The sequence below is a fragment of the Aquarana catesbeiana genome, linkage group LG03, assembly GCF_042186555.1.
Source record: "Aquarana catesbeiana isolate 2022-GZ linkage group LG03, ASM4218655v1, whole genome shotgun sequence".
NCBI lineage: Eukaryota > Metazoa > Chordata > Amphibia > Anura > Ranidae > Aquarana > Aquarana catesbeiana.
Genome location: NC_133326.1, coordinates 216,368,174 through 216,394,177, shown reverse-complemented (window position 1 = coordinate 216,394,177; position 26,004 = coordinate 216,368,174). Strand labels below are relative to the sequence as shown.

The 26,004-nt window shown below is 39.7% G+C and overlaps 1 protein-coding gene across 1 annotated transcript in view; it reads right to left on the bottom strand.

The window, feature by feature from the left end:
• Positions 1–26,004, bottom strand: part of GRM8 (glutamate metabotropic receptor 8) — a 1,893,470-nt gene that overhangs the window by 48,220 nt on the left and 1,819,246 nt on the right. Inside the window, exon 10 of the mRNA XM_073619763.1 lies at positions 12,164–12,410. Coding sequence (XP_073475864.1) covers positions 12,164–12,410 — 247 coding nt within the window. The remainder of the gene's footprint in view (positions 1–12,163; positions 12,411–26,004) is intronic.

The following is a 26,004-nucleotide window of genomic DNA, read 5'->3' as shown; positions in this document are numbered from 1 at the left end:
TGAGATACAAAATTTATTGCAATCACTTTTCGCCACGTCTATTCAATTAAAACCCATACATTTCCTGTTAGGTCTACCCTTCCCAGGTATCCCTAAATCACTACAGAGACTAGGGTCCTTTGTACTTTTGGCAGCAAAAAGAGCCATCCCTAGACTTTGGCTCTCTACCAACGCTCCCACTTTACACCACGTCCTTTCCATCATTGCAGATATACGTAAAATGGAACATTTAACAGCAAAAATTGAAGGTAAAATTCCCCAATTCGAAAAAATTTGGAAACCTTGGGATGATTCAAAATTTTGTTCTGTACCTTCCATTTCTGCTCCTTTTTGATTCCAAATTGCATGTCCTCTTGAGCATCCTTGTGTTTTGAACATGTTATTGAGATAACAACATAGATACTGTATGGAATTACTTCCTTCTTACTATATATGGCCCAATTCGGGAAGAAGCTGACTTCTATCTATACAGATATCCTCACCATGTTTCTTTCCTTTACAATGTTTGCACTACTTTTATTTTGATTGTTTCTATGCAAACTGTCATGACTTTTTGTTATGCCGATATATATTTGTTGAAAAACTTATTGAAAATAAAAAATTACAAAAAAAAAAAAATATATAATGTTTGGGGGTTCAAAGTAATTTTCTTGCAAAAAAAATAATTTTTTCATGTAAACAAAAAGTGTCAGAAAGGGCTTTGTCTTCAAGTGGTTAGAAGATTGGGTGATGTGTGACATAAGCTTCTAAATGTTGTGCATAAAATGCCAGGACAGTTCAAAACCCCCCCCAAATGACCTCATTTTGGAAAGTAGACACCCCAAGCTATTTGCTGAGAGGCATGTCGAGTCCATGGAATATTTTATATTGTGACACAAGTTGCGGGAAAAAGACACATTTTTTTTTTTTGCGCAAAGTTGTCACTAAATGATATATTGCTCAAACATACCATGGGAATATGTGAAATTACACCCCAAAATACAGTCTGTTGCTTCTCCTGAGTATGGGGATACCACATGTGTGAGACTTTTTGGGAGCCCAGCCGTGTACGGGACCCCGAAAACCAAGCACCGCCTTCAGGCTTTCTAAGGGCGTAAATTTTTGATTTCACTCTTCACTGCCTATCACAGTTTTGGAGGCCATGGAATGCCCAGGTGGCACAACCCCCCCCAATGACCCTATTTTGGAAAGTAGACACCCCAGGCTATTTGCTGAGAGGTATAGTGAGTATTTTGCAGACCTCACTTTTTGTCACAAAGTTTTGAAAATTTAAAAAAGAAAAAAACATTTTTTTTTCTTGTCTTTCTTTATTTTCAAAAACAAATGACAGCTGCAAAATACTCGCCATGCCTCTCAGCAAATAGCTTGGGGTGTCTACTTTCCAAAATGGGGTCATTTGGGGGGGGTTGTGCCACCTGGACATTCCATGGCCTCTGAAACTGTGATAGGCAGTGAAGAGTGAAATCAAAAATTTACGCCCTTAGAAAACCTGAAGGCGGTGATTGGTTTTCGGAGCCCCGTACGCGGCTAGGCACCCAAAAAGTCCCAAACATGTGGTATCCCCATACTCAGGAGACGCAGCTAAATGTATTTTGGGGTGCAATTCCACATATGCCCATGGCCTGTGTGAGTAATATATCATTTAGTGACAACTTTGTGCAAAAAAAAAAAAAAAATTGTCACTTTCCTGCAACTTGTGCCAAAATATAAAATATTCCATGGACTCAACATGCCCCTCAGCAAATAGCATGGGGTGTCTACTTTCCAAAATGGGGTCATTTTGGGGGTTGTGCCATCTGGGCATTTTATGGCCTTCAAAACTGTGATAGGTAGTGAGGAGTGAAATCAAAAATTTACGTCCTTAGAAATCCTGAAGGCGGTGATTGGTTTTCAGGGCCCCGTACGCGGCTAGGCTCCCAAAAAGTCCCACACATGTGGTATCCCCATACTCAGGAGAAGCAGCTGAATGTATTTTGTGGTGCAATTCCACATATGCCCATGGCCTGTGTGAGCAATATATAATTTAGTGACAACTGTTTGTAATTTTTTTTTGTTGTCATTATTCAATCATTTGGGACAAAAAAAAATAATATTCAATGGGCTCAACGTGTCTGCTTTCCAAAATGGGGTCATTTGGGGGGTTTTGTACTGCCCTGCCATTTTAGCACCTCAAGAAATGACATAGGCAGTCATAAATTAAAGGCTGTGTGAATTCCAGAAAATGTACCCTAGTTTGTAGGCGCTATAACTTTTGCACAAACCAATAAATATACACTTATTGACTTTTTTTTACCAAAGACATGTGGCTGAATACATTTTGGCCTAAATGTATGACTAAAATTGAGTTTATTGGGTTTTTTTTATAACAAAAAGTAGAAAATATCATTTTTTTTCAAAATTTTCGGTCTTTTTCTGTTTATAGCGCAAAAAATAAAAACGGAAGAGATGATCAAATACCATCAAAAGAAAGCTCTATTTGTGGGAAGAAAAGGACGCAAATTTTGTTTGGGTACAGCATTGCATGACCACGCAATTAGCAATTAAAGCGACGCAGTGCCAAATTGTAAAAAGTGCTCTGGTGAGGAAGGGGGTAAATCCTTCCGGGGCTGAAGTGGTTAATGAATTGTCGGTCCGACAATACACATAAAAGTTCATTGATAAAAACAACATGGGATTTCCCCACAGGGGAACCCTGAACCAAAATTTTAAAAAAAATGGCGTGGGGGTCCCCCTAAATTCCATACCAGGCCCTTCAGGTCTGGTATGGATATTTAAGAGGAACCCTGCGCTAAAATTACAAAAAAAAATGTTGTGGGGTCCCCCTCAAAATCCATACCAGACCTTTCAGGTCTGGTATGGATTTTAAGGGGAACCCCGCGCCCAAATTTAAAAACAAATGGCATGGAGTGCCCCCAAAAATCCATACCAGACCCTTATCCGAGCATGCAACCTGGCAGGCCACAGGAAAAGAGGGGGGACGAGAGAGCACCCCCCCTCCTGAACCGTACCAGGCCACATGCCCTCAACATTGGGAGGGTGCTTTGGGGTCCCCCCAAAGCACCTTGTCCCCATGTTGATTGGGACAAGGCCCTAATCCCCACAACCCTTGCCCAGTGGTTGTGGGGGTCTGCGGGTGGGGGGCTTATCGGAATCTGGAAGCCCCCTTTAACAAGGGGACCCCCAGATCCCAGCCCCCCGTGTGAAATGGTAAGGGGGTACAAAATACCCCTACCATTTCACAAAAAAGTGTCAAAAATGTTAAAAATGACAAGAGACAGTTTTTGACAATTCCTTTATTTAAAGTCTTCTTCTTTTCCATCTTCCTTTTATCTTCCTTCGGTTTCTTCCTCCATCTTCTTCTTCCTCTGGTTCTTCCTCCAATCCTCTGCTTCTTGCTCCGGTGTTCTCAACTGGCATCTTCCTCTGCGGCGTCTTCTTCCCTTCTGCGTTCTCGGGCCGCTCCGCATCCATGATAGGAGGCTCCCACTGTGTGATGCTTCTCATCTTCTGACACTTCTTAAATAACGGAGGACGGGGCCACCCAGTGACCCCACCCCCACTGATGCACGGGGACTTGACGTGACGGGGACTTCCCTGTGGCATTCCCCGTGATGTCACTGGGTGGGCCCGCCCTCCATTATTTAAGAAGTGTCAGAAGACGAGAAGCGTCACACAGTGGGAGCCTCCCATCATGGATGCGGAGCATCCTGAAAACGAAGAAGGGAAGAAGATGCCGCGGAGGAAGATGCCGGATGAGAACACCGGAGCAAGAAGCAGAGGATCGGAGGAAGAACCAGAGGAAGAAGAAGATGGAGGAAGAAACTGAAGGAAGATAGAAGAAAGAAGATAGAAGAAAGAAAATGGAAAAGAAGAAGACTTTAAATAAAGGAATTGTCAAAAACTGTCTCTTGTCATTTTTAACATTTTTGACACTTTTTTGTAAAATGGTAGGGGTACTTTTGTACCCCTTACATTTCACACGGGGGGGCGGGATCTGGGTGTCCCCTTTTTAAAGGGGGCTTCCAGATTCCGATAAGCCCCCCGCCCGCAGACCCCCACAACCACCAGGCAAGGATTGTGGGGATGAGGTCCTTGTCCCCATCAACATGGGGACAAGGTGCTTTGGGGGGACCCCAAAGCACCCTCCTAATGTTGAGGGCATGTGGCCTGGTACCGTTCAGGAGGGGGGGCGCTCTCTTGTCCCCCCATCTTTTCCTGCGGCCTGCCAGGTTGCGTGCTTGGATAAGGGTCCGGTATGGATTTTTGGGGGGACCCCACGCCATTTTTTTTTTTTAATTTTGGCGCGGGGTTCCCCTTAAAATCCATACCAGACCTGAAGGGTCTGGTATGGATTTTGAGGGGGACCCCCACGCCATTTTTTTTTAAATTTTGGCGCGGGGTTCCCTTTAATATCCATACCAGACCTGAAAGGCCTTTTGGTTCAGGGTTCCCCTGTGGGGAAATCCCATACCATTTTTATCATTGAACTTTTATGTGTATTGTCGGAATTCATTAATAGCCGCGAGTAATGACTTTTTTTCCTTTGAAATGTCATTTTGCTGTCAGACTGTTCTAAACACGGGAAACATGCGCCCCTTTACAGGCATATTATAGACACTCCCAGGTATGAAATTTAAAAGAATATTACACTTTTATTGTTTCACTTTTACCATTATTAAAATCACTGCTCCCGAAAAAACTGCCGTTTTTAAAACTTTTTTTTGCATTGATCCATGTCCCCAAACACTTTTTATGACAATACCATGCATATGAGCCTTTAAAATTAGCACTTTTGATTTCTCTCATAGACTTTTAAAGGGTGTTCCGCAGCTTTCGAATTTGCTGCGAACACCCCAAATTGTTCACTGTTCGCCGAACTTGCGAACAGCTGATGTTCGAGTCGAACATGAGCTCGACTCAAACTCGAAGCTCATCCCTACTGACCACAGAAGAGTTTTACGCTTTGCAACAAATCATATTAAATGAGCTTTGGCTCAGAGAAGTGTTTCCGGATCAAGTTCAGATTTGGCTTCTTCTTAGCATGATAAAGCATGACCTTTCATTGCATGGCAAACCGTGTTCACAAACAGTCATTTTTGGGAGCGTTCCTGAGCCCATGCAGTGATGTCCATCACAAAATCATGTCCGTTTCTAGTGCAGTGGTGTCTGAGGGCCCAAAGATCACGGCATCCAGGTTTGCATTTTGGCCTTGTCCATTGCACACAGAGATTTTTCAAGATTCTCAGAATCTTTTGGTAAAATTATTGATATTATGATTTCCAGATGTGTTATATTTAAAGTCTTTGCAGTTTTATGTTGATGAACATTTTTTCTGAAACAGTTCAACAATTTTTAGACACAGCTTTTCACATATGGGTGAACCTCTGCCCATCTTTACTTCTGAGACATTCTGACTCTCTGCTATTGTTATACCCAGTCATGTTACTGACTTGTTTACAATTAACCTAACTAGTTGCAAAATGTTCTTCTAGCTCTTCCTTTTTAGTACCACTTACTTTGCCTCTTAGTATCACTTACTTTGCCAGCTTTTTGTTGCCCTGTCCCAACTTTTTTGAGACATGTTCCTGCCATCATTTTAAAAATGACCTTACTTTTTTCCTAAGTTTGAAAAAATAGGCCTCAAAACAACCAAACTACATAAAATAGGTAAGGGGTACCATCAATCAGAAATAATTGGAAAAAAAGATGAAGGCCAGTCTCCTACTGGCCTTCATAAACAGAGAAAATATGGACTTTCTCTGTACCAGCTTAGACAGTTTACACAAATGGATTTATACAAAATGTAAAATTTTATTTATACAGAAAAAGATAAAAATAGGATATGCCAATACATCGTTTCATATTCAACAAATTCCATGCCAAGATAATCTTAAAAATATAAGGTAACAATATGTGGATGTCACTAATACGTAATGTGCCCCCAATAGGGGAAACAGAGGTATAGTGGGTCCCCACAGAGGAATACATGATCAGTTTAAACATTTAATGTGTTTTCTATTTTCTATTGTGAATACAATATGGATTTATGAGATTTGCAAATCATTTCATTTTGTTTGTTTGCAGATTTTACACAGAATCCCAACTTTTTTGGAATTGGGGTTGTATATGAAGCTGAGCATTGCACATGTTTGAGGTTTCTTAGCTGTGACACCTAGCATTCACAGACAAGAACATGCACTAGATTAATTCCTCTATATATACTTGATGGTGAAGGAAAGGTAAGGGAGCTTTTGGGACTTTAAATACCCCTAGTGTCGCTTACAGTATGTATAATCCAACAGAGCATATAAGTTAAAAACAAGCTCTCTGAACATGCAAAACTTTTGCAAGTCCTGAAGAAGCTGTTGTCTTTGTGATGTACCTAAAGTCCATTATGGATTCTATATGGTTATTAAACTGTATTTAATAGAAAAAACAGAAAAAGAAGGAGGGAGCACTAACCTAGTGCATTACCACTATTAAACTTTATTGCAGCATAAAAACAGCAAAGATTATACTCACAAACGAGCTATCGAAACCAGCTTTAAAAAGAGCGCAAATGCGCTGTTCTATGGATCGACACACCAGGACCTATTGCCAAGAGGATCAGACCGGTGCAAATGGCCAATGGCTAACGCGTTTCAGGGGAGCACCCCCTTCTTCAGAGCCTGAACGGGCAATGGCTGGTCTCTCCTATTAAACTGTATTTAATAAAATTGTGTTTTGTTAACTTATATGCTCTGTTGAATTATACATAGGTGACACTAGGGGTATATTTAAAGTCCCAAAATCTCCCTTACATTTCCTTCACAATATATATCGGGATAAAACCCTGAGTCACTGTCTTAGTGTATGTTTAATACTATACTCCATTCCACACTCACTTTCTTGCTAAAATGATACATTACTAGATAGCAATAACTTAAATGAGAAGTTTGAGATGAGGTCACAGAACCTTATTATCAAGTTTCATGTCTTGGGTTTATGGCATCAGTTTGATATCAGTGTGAAATACTTTTGAGATCATTTGGAACTCACTGATGAGTGAATTTAACCTGCAGTTGACCTTCTTTTGAACAGCATTTGACCTGCTTCAATCGAGCTCTTTCATGACTAAGCCTATTTTTGAAATTTGGTGTTTACAAGTTAAAATCCGTATTTTTTGCTAGAAAATTACTTAGAGTTCCCAAACATTATATATATATTTTTAGCAGAGAATCTAGAGAATAAAATGGCGATTGTTGCATTATTTTTTATCACACGGTATTTGTGCAGCGGTGTTTTAAACGCAAATTTTTGGAAAAGGGACACTTTCATGAATTTTAAAAAATCCAAACAGTAAAGTTACCCCAATTTTTTTGTATAATATGAAAGATGATGTTACGCCGAGTAAATAGATACCAAACATGTCACCCTTTATAATTGCACGCACTCGTGGAATGGCGACAAACTACAGTACCTATGAATTTCCATAGGCGACGCTTTAAAATTTTTTTTACGGTTACCAGGTTTGAGTTACAGAGGAGGTCTAGGGCTAGAATTATTGCTCTCACTCTGACGATCACGGTGATACCTTACATGTGTGATTTGAACACCGTTTACATATGCGGGCGCGACTTCCGTATGCGTTTTCTTTGCTGCTCAAGCTCGCGGGGACAGGGGCACTTTAAAAAAAAAAAAATTTTAATTTATTTTATTTATTTTTTTACTTTATAAAGTGTGTTTAAAAAAAAATTTTTTTTTTTTACTTTTATTGCTGTCACAAGGAATGTAAACATCCCTTGTGACAGTAATAGGTGGTGACAGGTACTCTTTATGGAGGGATCGGGGGTCTAAAAGACCCCCGATCCCTCCTTTGCACTTCAAAGTATTCAGATCGCTGAAAACGGTGATTCTGAATACTGTTTATTTTTAAAAATTCGGCGCCATTGGCAGCCGAGTAAACGGGAAGTGACGTCATGACGTCACTTCCGCGATTACAATAAGAAGGCTGGAACGAAGCTGCCCACAGCTTCGTTCCAGCCCGGCCCCAGCCGCCGAAGGCAGATGATTGGACACCGGGCCTCCCGATCGCACGGGAGGCCCGGTAAGAGCGGCGGGAGGCGGCGGGAGGGGGGGATGTCCCCTCCCGCTCCTCCGGTATAACAGCCGAGCGGCTTTTAGCCGCATCAGTTGTTATACTCGGGTAGCCGATCGCCCGCTGTAAACAACGGTACCGGGATGATGCCTGCAGCTGCGGGCATCATCCCGGTATAACCCCGGAAAGCCGAGTACGCATATCTGCGTACGGTCGGTGGGAAGCGGTTAAATTCCTATTGACTTGAAGTCAGTAGACGCAAGTCCTAAAGATTGTTATGTAAAAAATATCCAAGGGCTCCTCTCAACATTCAGTTTTTTTGTTTTTAACTTAGCTCTCCAAACAGAAAGGCAGAGTGCATTGCAATCAAGGTTATCCACTTAAGCTCCAGAAGGTTTTACCTCCTTCATGATTGGGACATTTTTTGCTGTTAGGCACTGTGCTACTTTAACTGGTGATTGCGCAGTCATGCGATGCTGTACACAATCAAAATGTATATAATTTTTTCCCACAAAAATAGCATTCCTTTAGTAGTATTTGATCACAACTGGGTTTTTTATTTTTTGCGCTATTACCAAAAAAAAAGCATACATTTTGAAAAAAAAATCAATATTTTTAAATTTCTGTTATAAAACATATCCAACAAAAAAAATTAAAAATCAAATTTCTACATATATTTTGACTAAAATCTATTCTGCTAACATGTCTTTGGTAAAAAAAAAAATCACAAAAGGTGTATATTGATTGGTTTGTGTGAAAATTAGAAACTATGAGATATACTGTATACTGGAATTTTTTTTTTTTTAAACTGAGATTTAGAAGTAGTGGGTGGCCTGCACCTAACATTTTTGGACACCTTGCAATGCTTACACTCACAGATTAAAGGATATGTTGGAGTTGATTGACAGCAGTGGGAGCCGACGGCTGCGCTGCTATCAATCTATCCAATCAGGACCCAAGACACCGGCTGGAGCGGGTGTGCTGATCCTTAGTGCACGAACAATTGGGCTCAGGTACGTAAAAGGGGGCCCCTGGGGGGCTGGTGCACTACAAGAGGTTTTTCATCTCAAAGCATAGAATGCATTGAGGTGAAAAACTGCGGGGGTTTACAACCCCTTTAATCCTGAGGTGGCATTTGTTTGATTTTTAACACAACAATTCTCAGCTGTAGTCAGTATTTGACTGTTCAACTTCAGAAAGCAGTTTGATACACTAAAAGACCTACCAAATCGAATTAATGAATTTGATCCTACAACTGGATCTATATAATGCACTGTACTGTAACATAAAAAAATCCAGCCATTTTATTTATTACACCTACACATATTCACTAATTCAGTTCTCCATATCCTCCACAAACTTCTGATACAGAGAAAGAATGCATTTGTTGCTAATCTGCTAACATTTTAAGCACTGAACTAGCTTAGCCCCACATAATGTATCTGATATAATTACTAAAACAATATTCCCATGCATTTCTATGTTCCGCAGGTCATTGTATCTGAAATCATATGGTACATCAAACTCTCCACTTGCTCTCTATTATAGCCTAAGAGGCCCAGTCCATGGATATATTTTAAATCAGAATAAATATGGTACTTTCTTTTACTTTCAGGCTGTTAGATAATGAATTAATGTGAAATCTCAATTAACAGATGTAAATAATATTGTAATTAGAAATATATCTAAGTTGGATAGGAATATATTTAAACTATTGTGTGTGTGTTTCAGCATCAAACCATTTCTAGCTTCCTGTTGGTATACTGTAAATAGTTTAATTTTGGGGCAGATACTAGTGCTGAAGTCACGCCGTTGCTTGATTCCGGGTTGGCAGTGACTTCATATGTAAGGATTTTATGCTACTGTATTTATTGGCGTATAACACTCACTTTTTCACCATGAAAATCGGGTGCAAATATTGTGTGCGTGTTATACGCCAATACTTCAATTTTAGCTGCCTTGTAGGGGACAGGGAGGGGGGCGGGACGAGTGCCATCAGATTATATACAGTGAGAATCTCCTGTTTACTTGGCGGCCTCTGTAATGGGAAGTTCCGTCTCCTGGGCCGCCATTGGACCACTGTTCTGTCTATCATAGGAGATTCTCACTGTATGTAATCTGTCGGCGCTCCCCCCCCTCCCCTCTAGGCTGCAGATGGGCATCAATCAGGCTGCACTGATGGAAGTGGGGAGGCTGCTGCATTGATGGCAATGGTGAGGCTGCATTGATGTGGACTGATGAGGCTGCATTGATGGCACTTGTGAGGCTGCAGATGGGCACTGATCAGGCTGCATTGATGGCAATGGTGAGGCTGCAGATGGGTACTGACCCTTATTTTGCTCCAAAGTTCCTTATTTAAAATTTAAGTTTTTTTTCCTGAAACTTCCCTCTTAAAATGAATGTGTGTGTTATACGCCTGTGCGTGTTATACGCCGATAAATACGGTACTTTTATTTTTTTTATATATGTACATGCATTCCGTTAAAAATACTATACTGTGAGGATAACTTCAGGCTCCTGGTTAGCTTTAGTTATATCACCATAACCCTTATAAGAAGCATCATTGGATTGGCTTACTTGGTATATCCCTCACTGGATGACAGATACACACTAAAGACGTGCATGCTGCTGTAATGGCAGACATCATTTCAGGTGAGTGTTCACTCCACTGGGATGCGTTGGCTGCCTTCTGTGCACTGAATTTGAAATTATATGTTCACTTCAGGAGGTTTTGGAGCTTTGTTTCATTTCATTATTGCACTGAACTTTTCAATGAGTCTCCACCGTTTCACTGAACTTTCTCATCAAGTTTGTTCCTAATATGGAGGACTACAATTATTAATCTTACTAAGGATTTTTTTTCACTTTACTTTTGGCGCTACACACTTTTTTTCCATCACTATAAGTTGGGTATACTGCTTGTTTGTGAAATCGGCCATCTTACCACAACGCAGAGACATTTTTAGATTTTTTCACTTTGTGAATCGTTTTCTACTTCCAAGGTCTGACCATTGTCTTTTCTTAGCACATCTCACGTGGGTTGTAAACAGAAGCCTTATTTGAATCCTCCAATCACCCAATATACATTTGCTAGGTTTAGTGACCAATTAGAGAGGAATATTTTAGCCACTATACAGAAAGCAAAGGGAGTTATATTAAATTTTATCAAACTGTGTTTTCTCTTTGTCCTGGGGACACACAAACACTCAGTATGAACAGACCTGACGATGAGATATAATTGTCTGTGCTGTACATTGTATTGTAAAGATGGTTTTGTGTGTAATTTGTAAATATCATATAACCTAATGTACTTATACTGTAAACTGTTTTGTAAATATGATTTAGTGTGTAATTTGCATATATTATGTAACCCTATCAATAAATGCGTATTGCAGTTTTAATGATCTCTTTTGGCATAAGACTCTCGCTAGTTATGTACATAAATACTCCTATATACACTTAAAGTGGATTTAAACCCTTACATATACTCAGTGAAGTGAACAACCTCAGATGATACACAGGGATGAAACAAATCTTCCTATATAAGTTTTACATGCATATCTGCTGTCTTCAGCTTGCTATATTCTTTAGGAGGTGAACATCGTGTTAGAAATTTTCTCTTCCTGTTCAGTACTGGGAGTGAAGTCTTGGCATACACTGTGTGACAGCTGATTGGAGGAGAGGCACATACCCCCACTCCACATAAGCAGAGGAAGGAAGGCATGTGCAGAGCTCTGCTGTAAATAGACACTCTCTGAAAATCAAATTATTGCACCCACTCCGACACAAATTTCAGGTTGGTTTTATCTCAGTTGTTGGAGAATTTGTCCTGCTGATAACAGAACGGAGCAGCAGAAAGACACAGGACTTAGGGCTTTGGAGAGAGATAAGAAAACGCTGCAGATATATGTGCCTAGGTCAAATTTCAAATAGGCTTATAGGGTTCATTGCTATCGACATATTTGTTAGAAATATTTGTTTTACTTTTAGCATTTTAAATCCCATGCTTTGATTTTTTTAGGGTGGCAAAATATTACTACATTTTGTATTAATATTATAACTAGAAGATTTCTTCAGGTTACTTACTGTTTGTTTCAAGACTTTCACAGAGTTCTGTTTTGACTTCACCATTAGGTCGATCATTCCCTTTTTGAATCAGCTTGCTTTGCATGGTGGCAGCTGTCACAACTGCCTTGAAACTTCTCTTTCTTTTTTGAACATTTTGCTCAGGATGAAAGATAATAATGTAAACCTTGGGCATATAAAGCATTCCCAAAGACACTGAAGCACTTAAACTCATAGATACTGTCAGGGTAGTTGTCTGGATATACATCTGCAAAAAAAATATAAACTTTTTAGAATACACAGAACAGCCCATGCTCATAACATATAATAGTAACATAAAATAAAATGCATTATCATAAAACCATAAACATGATGTGTAACACATACTCACAAAATATACATTAAACTATATATCAGATAAATACTAAACATTCCCACCCTTAAAAAAGTTAAAACACCCTGTTATAACAAACAGTAACCAGGACCACTTGGCTAATTAGTTCAATTTAGTTTTCTCTAAATCTATCCTCACCTTGATATTTCTAAAAATCCTACTGGACAGCAATAAATGATGGCCAGGATGGGACAGATCTCTCACTGTTTTCTTTGCTCTACAAAGGCAATGGGAATGATAAATTTGGCTAGAGGAAGAAGCTTACAACCCACATTTTTCTGTGCAGCATGACATTTTCAGAATATTAACACATCAGACATTATTAGTGTTCTGGTTTGGCAGCTGATTTAAATTTTAGAAAGCAAATTAACCATAGCTGTCATAAAATTCCTAACGAAAATCTCATTAGTCAAATAAATAAATAAATACATACATTAACAGCTGAAAGTATTGGCCAGCCATTCACAGAATTATCTTTCATGATCCAATGCAGTTCAATACTGACACATATTAACCACTTAAAGCATTTGTTACCCCAACACTTCATATTACTGATATGTGCCTGCTGTAACATGGTCTTGTATGAGAAAGTATCCTGTTCTCTTTGTATTGCTTCCTTTATGTATAATCCCTGGTGTTCCTGCCAGTCCTATTGCTCTCCTATTAAAAACTGACCACACTAAGCTGGAAAAAACACTGTGGTCAGTTCTCCAGCTATGCTGGGAACTCAGTGTACTCTCCTCCAATGATCAGACTTGTCCTGACACACCTTCGCTTGCAGCCATTCACTGGGAAGCTCAGTGTGCTGCTACTTCACTTCCCACCAGCATTTATGTAGCTAAGAACAAAAGGAATGTGATCACTTATAAAAAAGGGAAAAAATATCTATACAAAAATATTTTGCCTTTCATTTCTATTTTAAACGGAATGGATTGTTTTACAAAGTGATTGTTTACAATCACTTTAACAATTTTGCTGCCAGGTCAGTATGGTGTATGGACATACAGATCCACCTCCAGCTGGTCAGGTCTGTATGCTGTACAGACCTGGCATTCCTTCTTCTGCTTTAAGCTTATGGTCACTTCAGCAACCATTAGCCTATTGCAAAACTGATCAGCAAGACTCTGCTGATCAAACCGATAGCAGTGATTAGTGGCTGACAAGCAACTGAACAGAACTATCCACTTAAAATGTGACTCCTCCTTTCTGCCGATGCTACCGCTTTTCTGCCCTGTGTCTTCTTTGCTTCCTGCCTCTCCACCCCCTGCTGCTGTGACTAACAGCTGAAATGTTCCCCCACTCTTTTGACCCCTTTCCCTGCTGTTTTGATCACCAGTAGCACCAAATCACCTCCTCAGGACCAATCCCCCACACAAAATGAATTGCCTGTGACTACCATGCATATTCCGGCTTAAACTCCTCTCCCCTCCCTCTGGCTTCAGGGGCTGCAGAGAAGGCACAGAGGTTTTAAAAATATACAAGTACATCCCCCTGCCAGCTCTGTTCCTCCCCTGCAGTGGACCACCCCCCATCAATCTCCTGGTGCCCCCACAGTGCTGCTGGCCAGCTTCCCCTTCTCCCCTTCCTCTTGCTGCAGATTCTGCTGGGGCACAGGTGGGGGATCAAAATCAGGATGGAGAGTAGGACGGGGTTAATAAACATGTGTTTACCAACCCACTTCCTTTCCTGAGTGAGCAATAGGTACTGATCACTCATTGTGCTCATTCATTATTGAAGCATAGTAAACTACTATGCTTCAGCTTGTGAATGAATAAGAGCCTCTTTGCAGAGACTTCTATTCATTCATCTGCAGTGCAGCTGAGGACTGAGAACTCTGTGGGGTTTTACCAAACAGCAGAAGCTGGTGCAACTTTGCATAATAACTCATTAGCTTCTAAATTCAGCTTGTGCAATTAAGGTTTGACAATACAACCTAGAAGCTGATTGGTTATTATGCACAGCTGCACCAAATCCTGTGTGCACCCTGATATCTCATCAATGCCCCCCACCCCCCCCCCAAAATTGTACAAGATAGTAAAACAAATTAAAACAAAAACAAAATAGTAAGGCCTTGTTCACACAGGGCATACTACAGTGTATGCCTCTGCAAGCCCGTGTTTACCCACACGGGGATGCATAGGTGTAATCCCCGTAAAGGCAAACTCATTGATATCAACTGTGATGTAGCAACTGCACAGCCGTTGCATACAAATTGACATCTGTGTGGGTCCAGGTGCATGTCCCTGAGCTTACTCTCTCTGCGTTCTGGGCTGTGCACCACTACACGGATGTCAGATCGAGAGTGACGGTTAATACAACTCAAACTCAATACAGTTTTAACTTTGTTTAAACTTTTTTAGTAGGACATTAGCAGGAATTTTGTAAATTTCGCCATGTACTGTATGTATCCACTTAATGATTTTAGTGATTTTTTTTCTCAAAATAGCAATTTAATAAACATTTGTGCAACAATTGTGAGGCCTAAAAAAATTGGTAGCACATTTTTTTACTCTACAGGTCATGTGGTTTCAGAAAATGTATGGTTTGGTGGGGGGTCTTTTACATTCTCTGAAAGTTTTAAGTGAAAAATAATACCCTCCAGATTTTGAGAGTAAATCGTTTTATAGTTTTGTGTATCTTCAGTTTTCACCATTTCACACAAAGAAGCAATATAGAATGTACAAATATTTGTTATTTATTTACTCAGTACAGTTTTAGCTTTTATACTTAGTAGGAATTTGGCAAGAATTTTGTAAACTTTGCCATGTATGTATCCACTAATAAAGTTTTTAGTGTTTTTTTTTTTTTTGTGTTTTGATAAACATTTGTGCAAATATTAAAGGAGTAAAAAAATTGATAGCACCTTCTTTTTATTTTACTGTAACTGTACTTTCAAAAAATGTTTAATTTGGTGGGGTCTTTCACAAACTCTGAAAGCTGTAAGGCAAAAATAAAAAACTATGAAAAAACTGCACAAATGGTCTGGCCACCTGAGTTTAAATGTGGAGCACGAGGCCTGGCGGAGAAAGTATTAAAGGATGATGCAGTTTTTCTAAAATTATTCAGGTCAGGACTGCACATAGAAAGTGGATCCAAAGGGCTTGGCTTAATTTAGATAGAAGGGAGTTCCTTGTGAGCTAAGAAGATACTAAAGGTAACATCATTTAAAATAAAACACTTTAAAATGTATACAATATACATTCATTGGCAAATTATATATTTTCTACCAATTTCCAGAGGAACCTGTGTAGACATATCCTGAAAGTGCTTCATAAAGTGCACAGTTCATTCACTGATCATTCGATCTTTTCCAATCTCATATTTATTAAAAAGATCAGTCACTTAAAGATATCATCAAAAACATTGAAACAAGGAGAATTTTTGAAAAGAGTACTTTCTATGTATTCCAATGGAAGGAAAACAATTTAAACAAAATGTAATCCGTCAACTGCAATTCTTTGTAACATCTTGCAGAATCCTGTATTGTATTTCTATGCTAGATATAATGCCATGTCTGACTTGCTTTGGCATGCAAGATTTACAGTTGAATACATTTTACATTTTAAACAAGCATCAATGACAAGCAGTTAGAAAGGAAACCATAGGGCATATTAGTAAAAAGTGCCACAGGGTAGAATGAAAACATTTTCCTTTGTTAGTGACTGAGTTGCCTGTGAGCTTGAAGGTCTAACCGATGTTTTGTGCTGGTAAATAGACAAGCCCTATGGCTTTGCAGAATCATATACCCTATAATATATGCAATCCCTTTATGACCATATGGAATTTAGACACTTAAACAGTTATAGTACATGTATGTTTACCTATTAGCAAACCAAAACTATTTCTGAAAGGAACTGAACTCTGGAAGCTGTGTTCTAGATTACCATGCCTTGTTCTGCAATGTGTCTATGCACGGTAGAAGCATATTTAGTAGAAGCAGGGCTTTACTTCCTAGTATCAGAGTTTCCAGCAAAGAAAAAAGTGAGTAGTAAATAGTGGCAAATCTTACTCCAAATCTGTTAGGACTAGTGGTCAGAGACCTCACACTGCAGATACAGTGGGCACAGGAGATCCTAGGCACACTCACATACAAGGAAGTGCACTGTGTTTTTTTAGGAGGAATTCAAGACAAAAAGTACATTTTCAAAATATTGCTTAGGCACAAATAACTACAACATAGCAAATTTTCCCTATAACATGGTGACTATTAACTTTCTGAGCTCACTTTGATTCTTTTTTTAAGGAACATATGAGTACATTTATTGCAAACATTTTGCAGATACTTTATCCCATTTGTCCTGCTTACTTTGGTTCAGCCTGCTGCTTGGATATCTTATAGGCTTGCAGTTTATAATACTGTATACTTATATAGATTTTAGACTGTATTTTTAAGTGGTTTATTTTCAGAATTTCACTGACATCAAATCTTTCGTGAAACTGTGCCAGTTTTATTTTACCTCTATTTATATACCCAGTTACAATTTAACATAGGTCTGAACCCCAAGACTTGAATGCACAGTATAGGTAATGACCCATTCAAGTCTATGGCACATTAGTGTGACATACCTTGCAGAATTGTAGTGTATTGTATTGAAGAGGCTAGGGGATTTTTTAAAATAAAGCAGCAAAGATTTGTTTGACTTGAGATATGTTAGTGTGTTGTGTTTTAGTAAAAAGCCTCAACCTACCCTGTGATGCTTTCAATTGTTATTTTAATTATTTAATTTAAATTGTATAGGTTTATTTAGAAAGTCAAAGAACAAAATGAAAGTGATTGTGGAAAATACAATAATCTGCATTATTCTATCTGAAATAATCTTTCATTCAACTGTGTTCAGTAAACTTAGGCTGGATTGGTTATTGGATAGGTCGTGTAAAAATACTTTTAAAGTACTTAACACCACATCAATGTTCCCTGCACTGATTTCCTGAGCAAGCCCTTGAGTGGACAATTAGTTGACAAATAGATTATCTGATGCATTCATGGTTTCATCACACAACATAATTGAATACACTATCATAAATAACACATTTTTTTATTTCACACAAGAAAATATACAATGCATAATAGCATTGAAAATCACATGAAAAAAGTAAAATACAAGGTTTTACAAATCATTGTAAAATTACTGAACTAGATTTAAAGCAATATTAGTTCTATTTCTCCTTGACAAATCCATTTTGATTATTTACACTGTATATGATACTGTGTATTATATTACGGAGGGTCAGGTTGGTAATTTTCAGTAAGTTTATGTCCTGAGGCTATAGAAGAGAATGTATGGAAGAGAGCAAGCTGGTGTGCATAGAAATTGTAGTCCTATGCAGCTGATAAAAACTTCCTCAAACTGAATTCACAGAAATATGCAATCAGATAGACATTGTACTGACAACCTCCATTTTCACAGCAGAAGTCTAAATATGACTGTGAAGTCTAAACAGCACCAGTTTCCACTTTTCTCTGTCATTCACACAAAGCTGTCCAGACACACCCCCTACAATTTTTGCAGAAGCTTGTTTGAAAGGTAAATCTTGTACTCAGCTCTGCTGGCACAGATCACTGGAGAGAAGAGCATGAGCAACATTAATTCACAAGTAGGGATACAGGATGAGAAATTGATAAAAAAAAGACGATCAATAAACATCTCACAACTTTTTAACAGAAGAGAATGTCCAAATGTTAATACATGACAAGAAAGTAACACAATATAATTCTAAAGAAAATAATCACTTCTATATTCTGATCTGGATATATTGTTAATATATAACATCCCTATGCCTCCATATTATAGCTGAAAGCCAAAGAGTGAATACATATCACATAAATCCCACACTCCAATTACCTGACTGCCATTCTTCAAAGAAAACTTTTTACAAGAGGAATGTGAGGATCACCATTTCTGTTTCTTACCTTCAAATAATATCAGCTGCCTGGTTGTCTGTCCTACTTACTTGTCTTAATGATCAGAGTCACTGACCTGTAGAAAGCATGTAGATAAGAACCCCTGATACTTCTTTGCCCCCACTGATGTCCTTAATAGCCATTGGCAGCAGAAAGGTGTCATGTATAATAATGGTAGTAATATTGCTATTATGCATGAGGTTCAGCTCCCACCAAATGGGTAAATGTTCAAGTGTTCATCCAAATGCATAGAAAGCCAAGGTTCAGTCCGAACTTTTAGACCAAGCCTTAAGCTGATCCCTAGAGTACACCATTGACAATGCCTTTCACTTTTTTTGTTAAGAAGGATGATACCATTATTTTTAGGCCTCATTCAAGACACAACCCTGTGACTTGGTAAACCTTTTAGAGAAAAATGAGGAGATGCTTCCTCATGCATGTAGCAACCTAACTACTAGGAAAGGGGAGAATGAGGAAATGCTTCCTATTGCTGGCAGAAGTCTAATCATTAGGGTTGAAAAGGCTGAGGAAATGCTTTCTTCTGCCTGCAGCAGGCTAAAATATAAGGGAGAGGAGACTGAGGAAATGCTTCCTCCTGCAGCAGACTGAGGACATAATCACAGCCTAGGCAAAGTCACTGGGGAGCAGGGGTAGTGTCCATTTCGGTACCAGTCCTTTTTCTGACACTTTTGTTTACACGTAAAAATCTGTATTTTTTGCTAGAAAATTAGTTAGAAACCCCAAACATTATATATATATATATATATATATATATATATATATATATATATATATATTTTTTATGTCACACAATATATGTGCAGTGTTTTTTCAAATACAAGTTTTTGGAAACTTTTGGAATTTTAATGCAAACAACACAATACATAACCCAATTTTTTGGTAAAATATAAAAGATGATGTTACACAGAGTAAATAGATACCAAACATTGCATGATTTAAATTTGCACACTCATCGAGAAAACAGTGGAGGTCTAGTGCTATAATTACTGCTCATGATCTGATGTTCGTGGTGATACCTCACATGTGTGGGATGATCGCTGTTTGCATGCTTGCAGGACTGACAAATGTTTTTGCCTGTGCGCACGAGCAGGGGGGAAAGGGAACTTTACATTTTTTACATTTTTTTTTTAACACTGATGCTTTTAATTTTTTTGGATCACTTTTATTGTTGTCACAGGGAATGTAAACATCCCTTGTTACAGCAATAGGCATGTGACAGGTACTCTTTATGGAGAGATCTTGGGTCTATAAGGCCCCAAATCCCTCCTCTGCCCTTAAAAGCATTCAAAACATCAAGATCAGTGCTTTTAAATTATTATTATTATTATTATACAGGATTTATACAGCGCCAACAGTTTGCACATCGCTTTATAACATCGGGGAAGACAGTACAATTACAATACAATTCAACAGGAGGGATCAGGGGGCCCTGCTTGTTAGAGTTTACCATCTAGAAGGGAGGGTCAAGTGGAACAAAGGGTAGTAGCTGTGGGGGATGATCAGATGGACAAAATGGAAATACAGGGGGTTGTTTACTATAGTGCTACAACGCTAATTAGCGGCACTTTAGCACTAATTCGTGCTAATTAGCGGTAAACGGTATTCACTATAGCGCTGGTGAGAAAATACTCCCAAAATCGAATTTACTATAGTTCCCTGAAACCAAATAGCGCCCAAACCCTTACTCTGCTAAAACCTGGAGTAGTGCACATGGAAATAATGTTTAGAGCATGATATAATTGCCTAAATGGTACTGAAATATGCGGTATATTATTTAAAGATAATCGGCTTTGAAACTGTGTGAAAAAGTGATTTCTACACTGAAATATCTTTAAAAGTCTGAGAAGTGAAAATTCCCCGTTTTGGACAACTAGGTGCCAACACAACTGAGCATGCTCAGACCCGAAAATAGCTCTCATTTTAACTCAAGTGTCTTTTTTAGCCGGTTTGTTTTTAAGAATACTAGAATGTGGAATGTTTTGATGTCTTAGTAAAATATATTTTTCTCTGTTACTTTCACTTGTTACTCTCCATCTCACAACAATCTTTACCCCAAACTCACACAGGTGTCTTTACAATCCACAAAGAATACCATTGCTGATACAAATTTAAAATGAATCACAATTATTTGTGCTTTTTACTATTTCCAAATATTCATAATTTGAGCCCAAAAAATGTGATATGTGTACCAACATCAGAAATCAAAATGTAATTCCCAAAAATGTGAGGGTAATATTCTACTCTCACCCACAAAAAAACACCAAATATCACAGAATAAATCAACAAAAATAAATCTTGAGTAATTTAATTCCATCACCTGTATGTCCAAAGAAATGCAGTTTTTATGTGTATTTATGTGTAGTTATGTGTAGGAGGTCTTCACACGTGGCAGCTCTGTGGCTTAGAGGTTAGAACTTCGAACTTCTGCTTAGTATCCCTGAGGGTCTGGGTTCAAATCCTGAACATGCTGCTTCATGTAGAGAAGTTGTTTCATCTCCCATGTCCTATAACTATGTCTAAATGTAGTATTTATGTATAGGAGGGTTCCACCACCATTGTAAATATTTTCCAGATACACTATTTAGCCAAAAGTATTGGGACGCCTGCCTTTACACACGAATGAACTTTAATGGCAACCCAGTCTTAGTCTGTAGGGTTAAAATTTGATTTGGCCCACCCTTTGCAGCTAGAACAGCTTCTGGGAAGGCTGTCGAACAAGGTTTAGTGTGTCTATGGGAATGTTTTATCATCCTTCCAGAAGTGCATTTGTGAGGCCAGGCACTGATGTTGGATGAGAAGGCCTGGCTCGCAGTCTCTGCTCTAATTCAGCCAAAGGGTGTTCTATCTGTGTTGAGGCCAGGACTCTGTTCAGGCCAGTCAAGTTTCTCCACCCCAAACTTGCTCATCCATGTCTTTATGGACCTTGCTTTGTGCACTGGTATGCAGTCATGTTGGAACAGGAAGGGGCTTTCCCCAAACTGTTACCACAAAGTTGGGAGCATGAAATTGTCCAAAATGTCTTGGTATGCTGACGCCTTAAGAGTTCCCTCAACTGGAACTAAGAGGCCAAGCCCAATCCCTGAAAAACAACCCCACATCATAATCTCCCCTCCACCAAATAATTTGGACCAGTGCACAAAGCAAGGTCCATAAAGACATGGATGAGTGATTTTGGGGTGGAGGAACTTGACTGGCCTGGACAGAGTCCTGACCTCAACACAACAGAACACCTTGGGGATGAATTGGAGAGGAGACTATAGGTCAGGCCTTCTCATCCAACATCAGTGCCTGACCTCACAAATGCACTTGGAAGAATGGTCAAACATTCCCATAGACACACTCCTAAATCTTGTGGACAACCTTCCAAGAAGAGTTGAAGCTGTTATAGCTGCAAAGGGTGGGCCAAATGAGTTTTGAACCCAATACTAATACTGGGATGCTATTACAGTTCATGTGTGTTTAAAGGCAGGCGTCCCAATACTTAGGCCAATATATTGTATATTGCTTGTGACACTGAGCATGGCTATCTACTTAGGCCTGGTTCACACCACAGAGATGCAGAGATCATGTGAGAGGCTGCCTGGTGGCTAAGTGGGTAGCAGTTCTGTCTAGTGGCACCTGGGATGTTGGTTCAATTCCCCAACATGCTAATGCTTGTGTTGAAGTTTATATGTTTTCCCTGTGTGGGTTTCTCACTACAATCCAAAGACATGCTGGCATTTTATTTGTCTCCTATCAAAATAGGTTTTAATGTGTAATAAAATTAATTTTGGACTTTATATTGGAAGCCCATTGCAGCCAGGGACTGATGTTAATGTTTATTAGCACTAATCATGCCCAGGGACTTGGACATTTACAATTTTAGGGTTTACACTGCACAGGTACATATGCTTAGAAAACTGTTGCTTTGTTTATGTGGATGCAAATGGACTTTGATCTTTGGCCTGTAGTTGGAGATTTGATGCACATAGCCAATGGCTAACACAGTTGCGAATAATATTATGTGTTCCTGCTCAATCACTTTAGACATACATGAAGAGGTAGATTGGAAGATGCTGGTGGACGTGTACTTCTATTGGGCATGTCAGTGTGCTAACAATACAACCTCTCTTATGTAAAGGCCTGCAGTAGGGGGATTCGTTTGGCCTGAGAAGGTCAGGTTTGTTGCTGTGATTTGTGGGTGAGAAGGAATGATATTGTGCCTATTGACAAATGCCCAACTAGGGATATTTGCTGAAATTCTTGTGCATTTTTTCAATCAAAAGTGGGTTTATGTGGCCTTGCTGTCAATGTTGTGTGAGTGTTTTGTTCCTGTCTGATCATGCAAACATCGTTTGGAAGCATCTGCTGACCTTCTAGCCTTTTTGATCTCGCTTAATCATGTACACCAAAATGCAGCTTCCAGTAGAACATGGTCACCAATGTATGTATGTGTGGATTGTGGGCTGGTGGTGGGTGTTTTGAATAAGTCTTTTTTAATATTATGTTGGAATGCTTTGTAAGAATGACTGTTAAGTATGCTTCTATAATCTTGCAGATAAAAATGTGATGTGTTGCCCGTTATACACTGAAATTAAAGCTGTGTCCACTCTAAGGTTTTGTCAAATTTTAGATTGTAAGCTCCTATGAGCAGGGCCCTTAAAATCCCATTGCTAAATGCAGCACCATATATCCTGTCCAAATTTTTTTGAAGCTAGTAAATGAATGTATATTTTTTTTGTTGCTTGTAAAATAAAAGTACATTATTGAGCTTTGTTGTGTTTTTTTTTTCTTCTGCTTTTCTTTCTTTTTAGTTTTTGTTATTGGTGGTTTTGGAAAAGTACAATACCTCTTATATCTTATTTCAATATGTATTTGTGCACCTAAAAACTAATCTCTTCACCCTGGTTCACATTGATGCTACTTTGAAATCGCGCTACTTCACTTGAAGTAGCGCGATTTCAAAGTAGCAAGTTCAGCGCGATTTCAGGTGCTACTTGATAGACATCCGTATGGCTTCATACACAGACGTCTATTGAAGTCACACCTGAAATCAGCAAAAGTAGTGCAGGAACCACTTTAGCAAATTGGTGCGGCTCCACAAAATCGGTGTTGCATCAATTGGAACAGTGCCATTGCTGCCAATAGTCATGCAATTTGATCTCTCAAATCGCATGACAAATCGCTCCAATGTAAACCTAGGCTTCTGCACACCTGCAAGTAAATGATAAAGGTGGAGTCTTTATATATAACAGCTGTGGAGAATTGCAGGTAATGAATTCAGCTGGTGGATAGGCAGTGTTGTATGTGTCAGCTTTAGTTCACATTGGTGCTATTTGACATGTCAAAGCGGTGGCAATTGCACCTTTGGGGTGCAATTTGTATTGATATCAGTGCAGAAACCTGCACAGATGTCTCTGAAATTTCCCCTTAACATGTGGGAATGAAATTGTGTGATTTCAGCTGAATGATTTCCTCCCTCTGTCAGTGTGAACCAGGGCTCAAACTGGGCCTTTTGTTTTTGTCATTTACCTGCTGCTAACCCAGGGACACCATTGCTTATCGAACGCCTTTAAATATCATAAGTAGAAATACAAATTTGCATATCTGCAAATAAACAAAAATAGTAAAATTCTAATCGTGGTTGTGATCAAATATTCGCAGCAGCGATCAAAAGAGTGTGGTTTTGCCTTCTGACCCAGAAATAAGTCATTGTAATCACCCAGAAGTTCCTGTGCTGGTCAGGATCTCCATCTAGGTGGATATGACGAGGTCCCTCTTTAGCAAAGAGGAGGTGCTGCTCATTTTCTGTAAAAGGATATGATATGTACTTGTGCTTAATCAATGTGGGGGTGGATGTAGTAGTTAGATTTTGTGTGGGTGGGGTTCATTGATTTGTTTGGCATCCCCACACATTTGCTTTTGGCCCATGTGTACACATCACTTCCTGCATTTGTTCTGCTGATGTAAATGCAAGTATAAATGAGAGCTCCTTTCCATTAAAATATATATGACTTGTTTCACAGTTGGGCGACTTTGGACCTCCGAGTTGCTTGACAAGTTGTACCCCATGATTCTCATGATAACTAGGGATGGGAGGAACACCCCTCTGTTCGGTTCGCAGCAGAACATGTGAACAGACAAAAAATTTGTTTGAACACGCGAACACCGTTAAAGTCTATGGGACACGAACATGAATAATCAAAAGTGCTAATTTTAAAGGTTAATATGCAAGTTATTGTCATAAAAAGTATTTGGGGACCCAGGGGACATGTATCAATGCAAAAAAGTTTTAAAAATGGCCGTTTTTTCAGGAGCTGTGAATTTAATAATGCTTTAAGTGAAACAATAAAAGCGTAATATTCCTTTAAATTTCGTACCTGGGGGGTGTCTATAGTATGCCTGTAAAGTGGCGCATGTTTCCTGTGTTTAGAACGGTCTGATAGCAAAATGACATTTCTAAAGGAAGAAAAAAGTCATTTAAAAGTGCGAGCGCTAGTGCCGGGGTTCTGCCGAGAAAGTTCCCCCAGGGGATAAGGACTCCCCTGTACTGCGCAGGTGCAGCGCTTGCGCAGTACGAGCCACCGAAAATAGCCGAAGCTGAATACCTGTGAGTCAGCTGTACACAGTGCCTGTAACAGGGCCCCTCGCGGGCTCGCTTCGCTCGGCATTTTTTTATTCTAACCACTTGGATGGTGGGGCTTGAACCTGGACTCAGGGCAGAATGTAGTGCGCAGGCGCCGTGTAGAGCTGACGATCAGCTGTTCAACTTCGGAGACTTTCGGCGGCTCTGTAGTCATTCATACTGGCACAAGCGCAGCGCATGCACAGTACAGGGGGTCCTTGTCAACCGGGCTAACTTTCTCAGCCAGACACCGGCTATTAATGAATTGTCGGTCCTGACAATACACATAAAAGTTCATTGATAAAAACAGCCTGGGATTCCCCCACAGTCCATTACCAGGGCCTTTGGGTCTGGTATGAATATTAAGGGGAACCTCGCGCCAAAATTTTTAAAAAAATGGCGTGGGGGTCCCCCTCAAAATCCATACCAGACCCTTATCCAAGCACACAACCTGGCAGGCCACAGGAAAAGAGGGGGGACGATAGAGCGCCCCCCCTCCTGAACCGTACCAGGCCTTATTCCCTCATCATGGGGAGGATGTCCCAATGTTGATTGGGACAAGGGCCTCATCCCCACAACCCTTGCCCGGTGGTTGTGGGGGTCTGCAGGCGGGGGGCTTATCGGAATCTGGAAGCCCCCTTTAACAAGGGGACCCCCAGATCCTGCCCCCCTGTGTGAAATGGTAACAGGTACATTGAACTCCTACTATTTCACAAAAAAAGTGTCAAAAATTGAAAAAAACACACAGACACCGCATTGGACAAGTCCTTTATTAAAAAATAAAAAAAAATTCCAGCGATGTAATCCTTCCTCTGATGCCGCGGTGATTCCCCATTGCGTCAGAGGTGGTGTGGTCCCCCGTGCATGTCACGGGTGGCCCCGCCCTCAGCTTTTTAAGAACTGTCACGGCAGGTCTAGCGTCATACTGCGGGCTCCTCCCG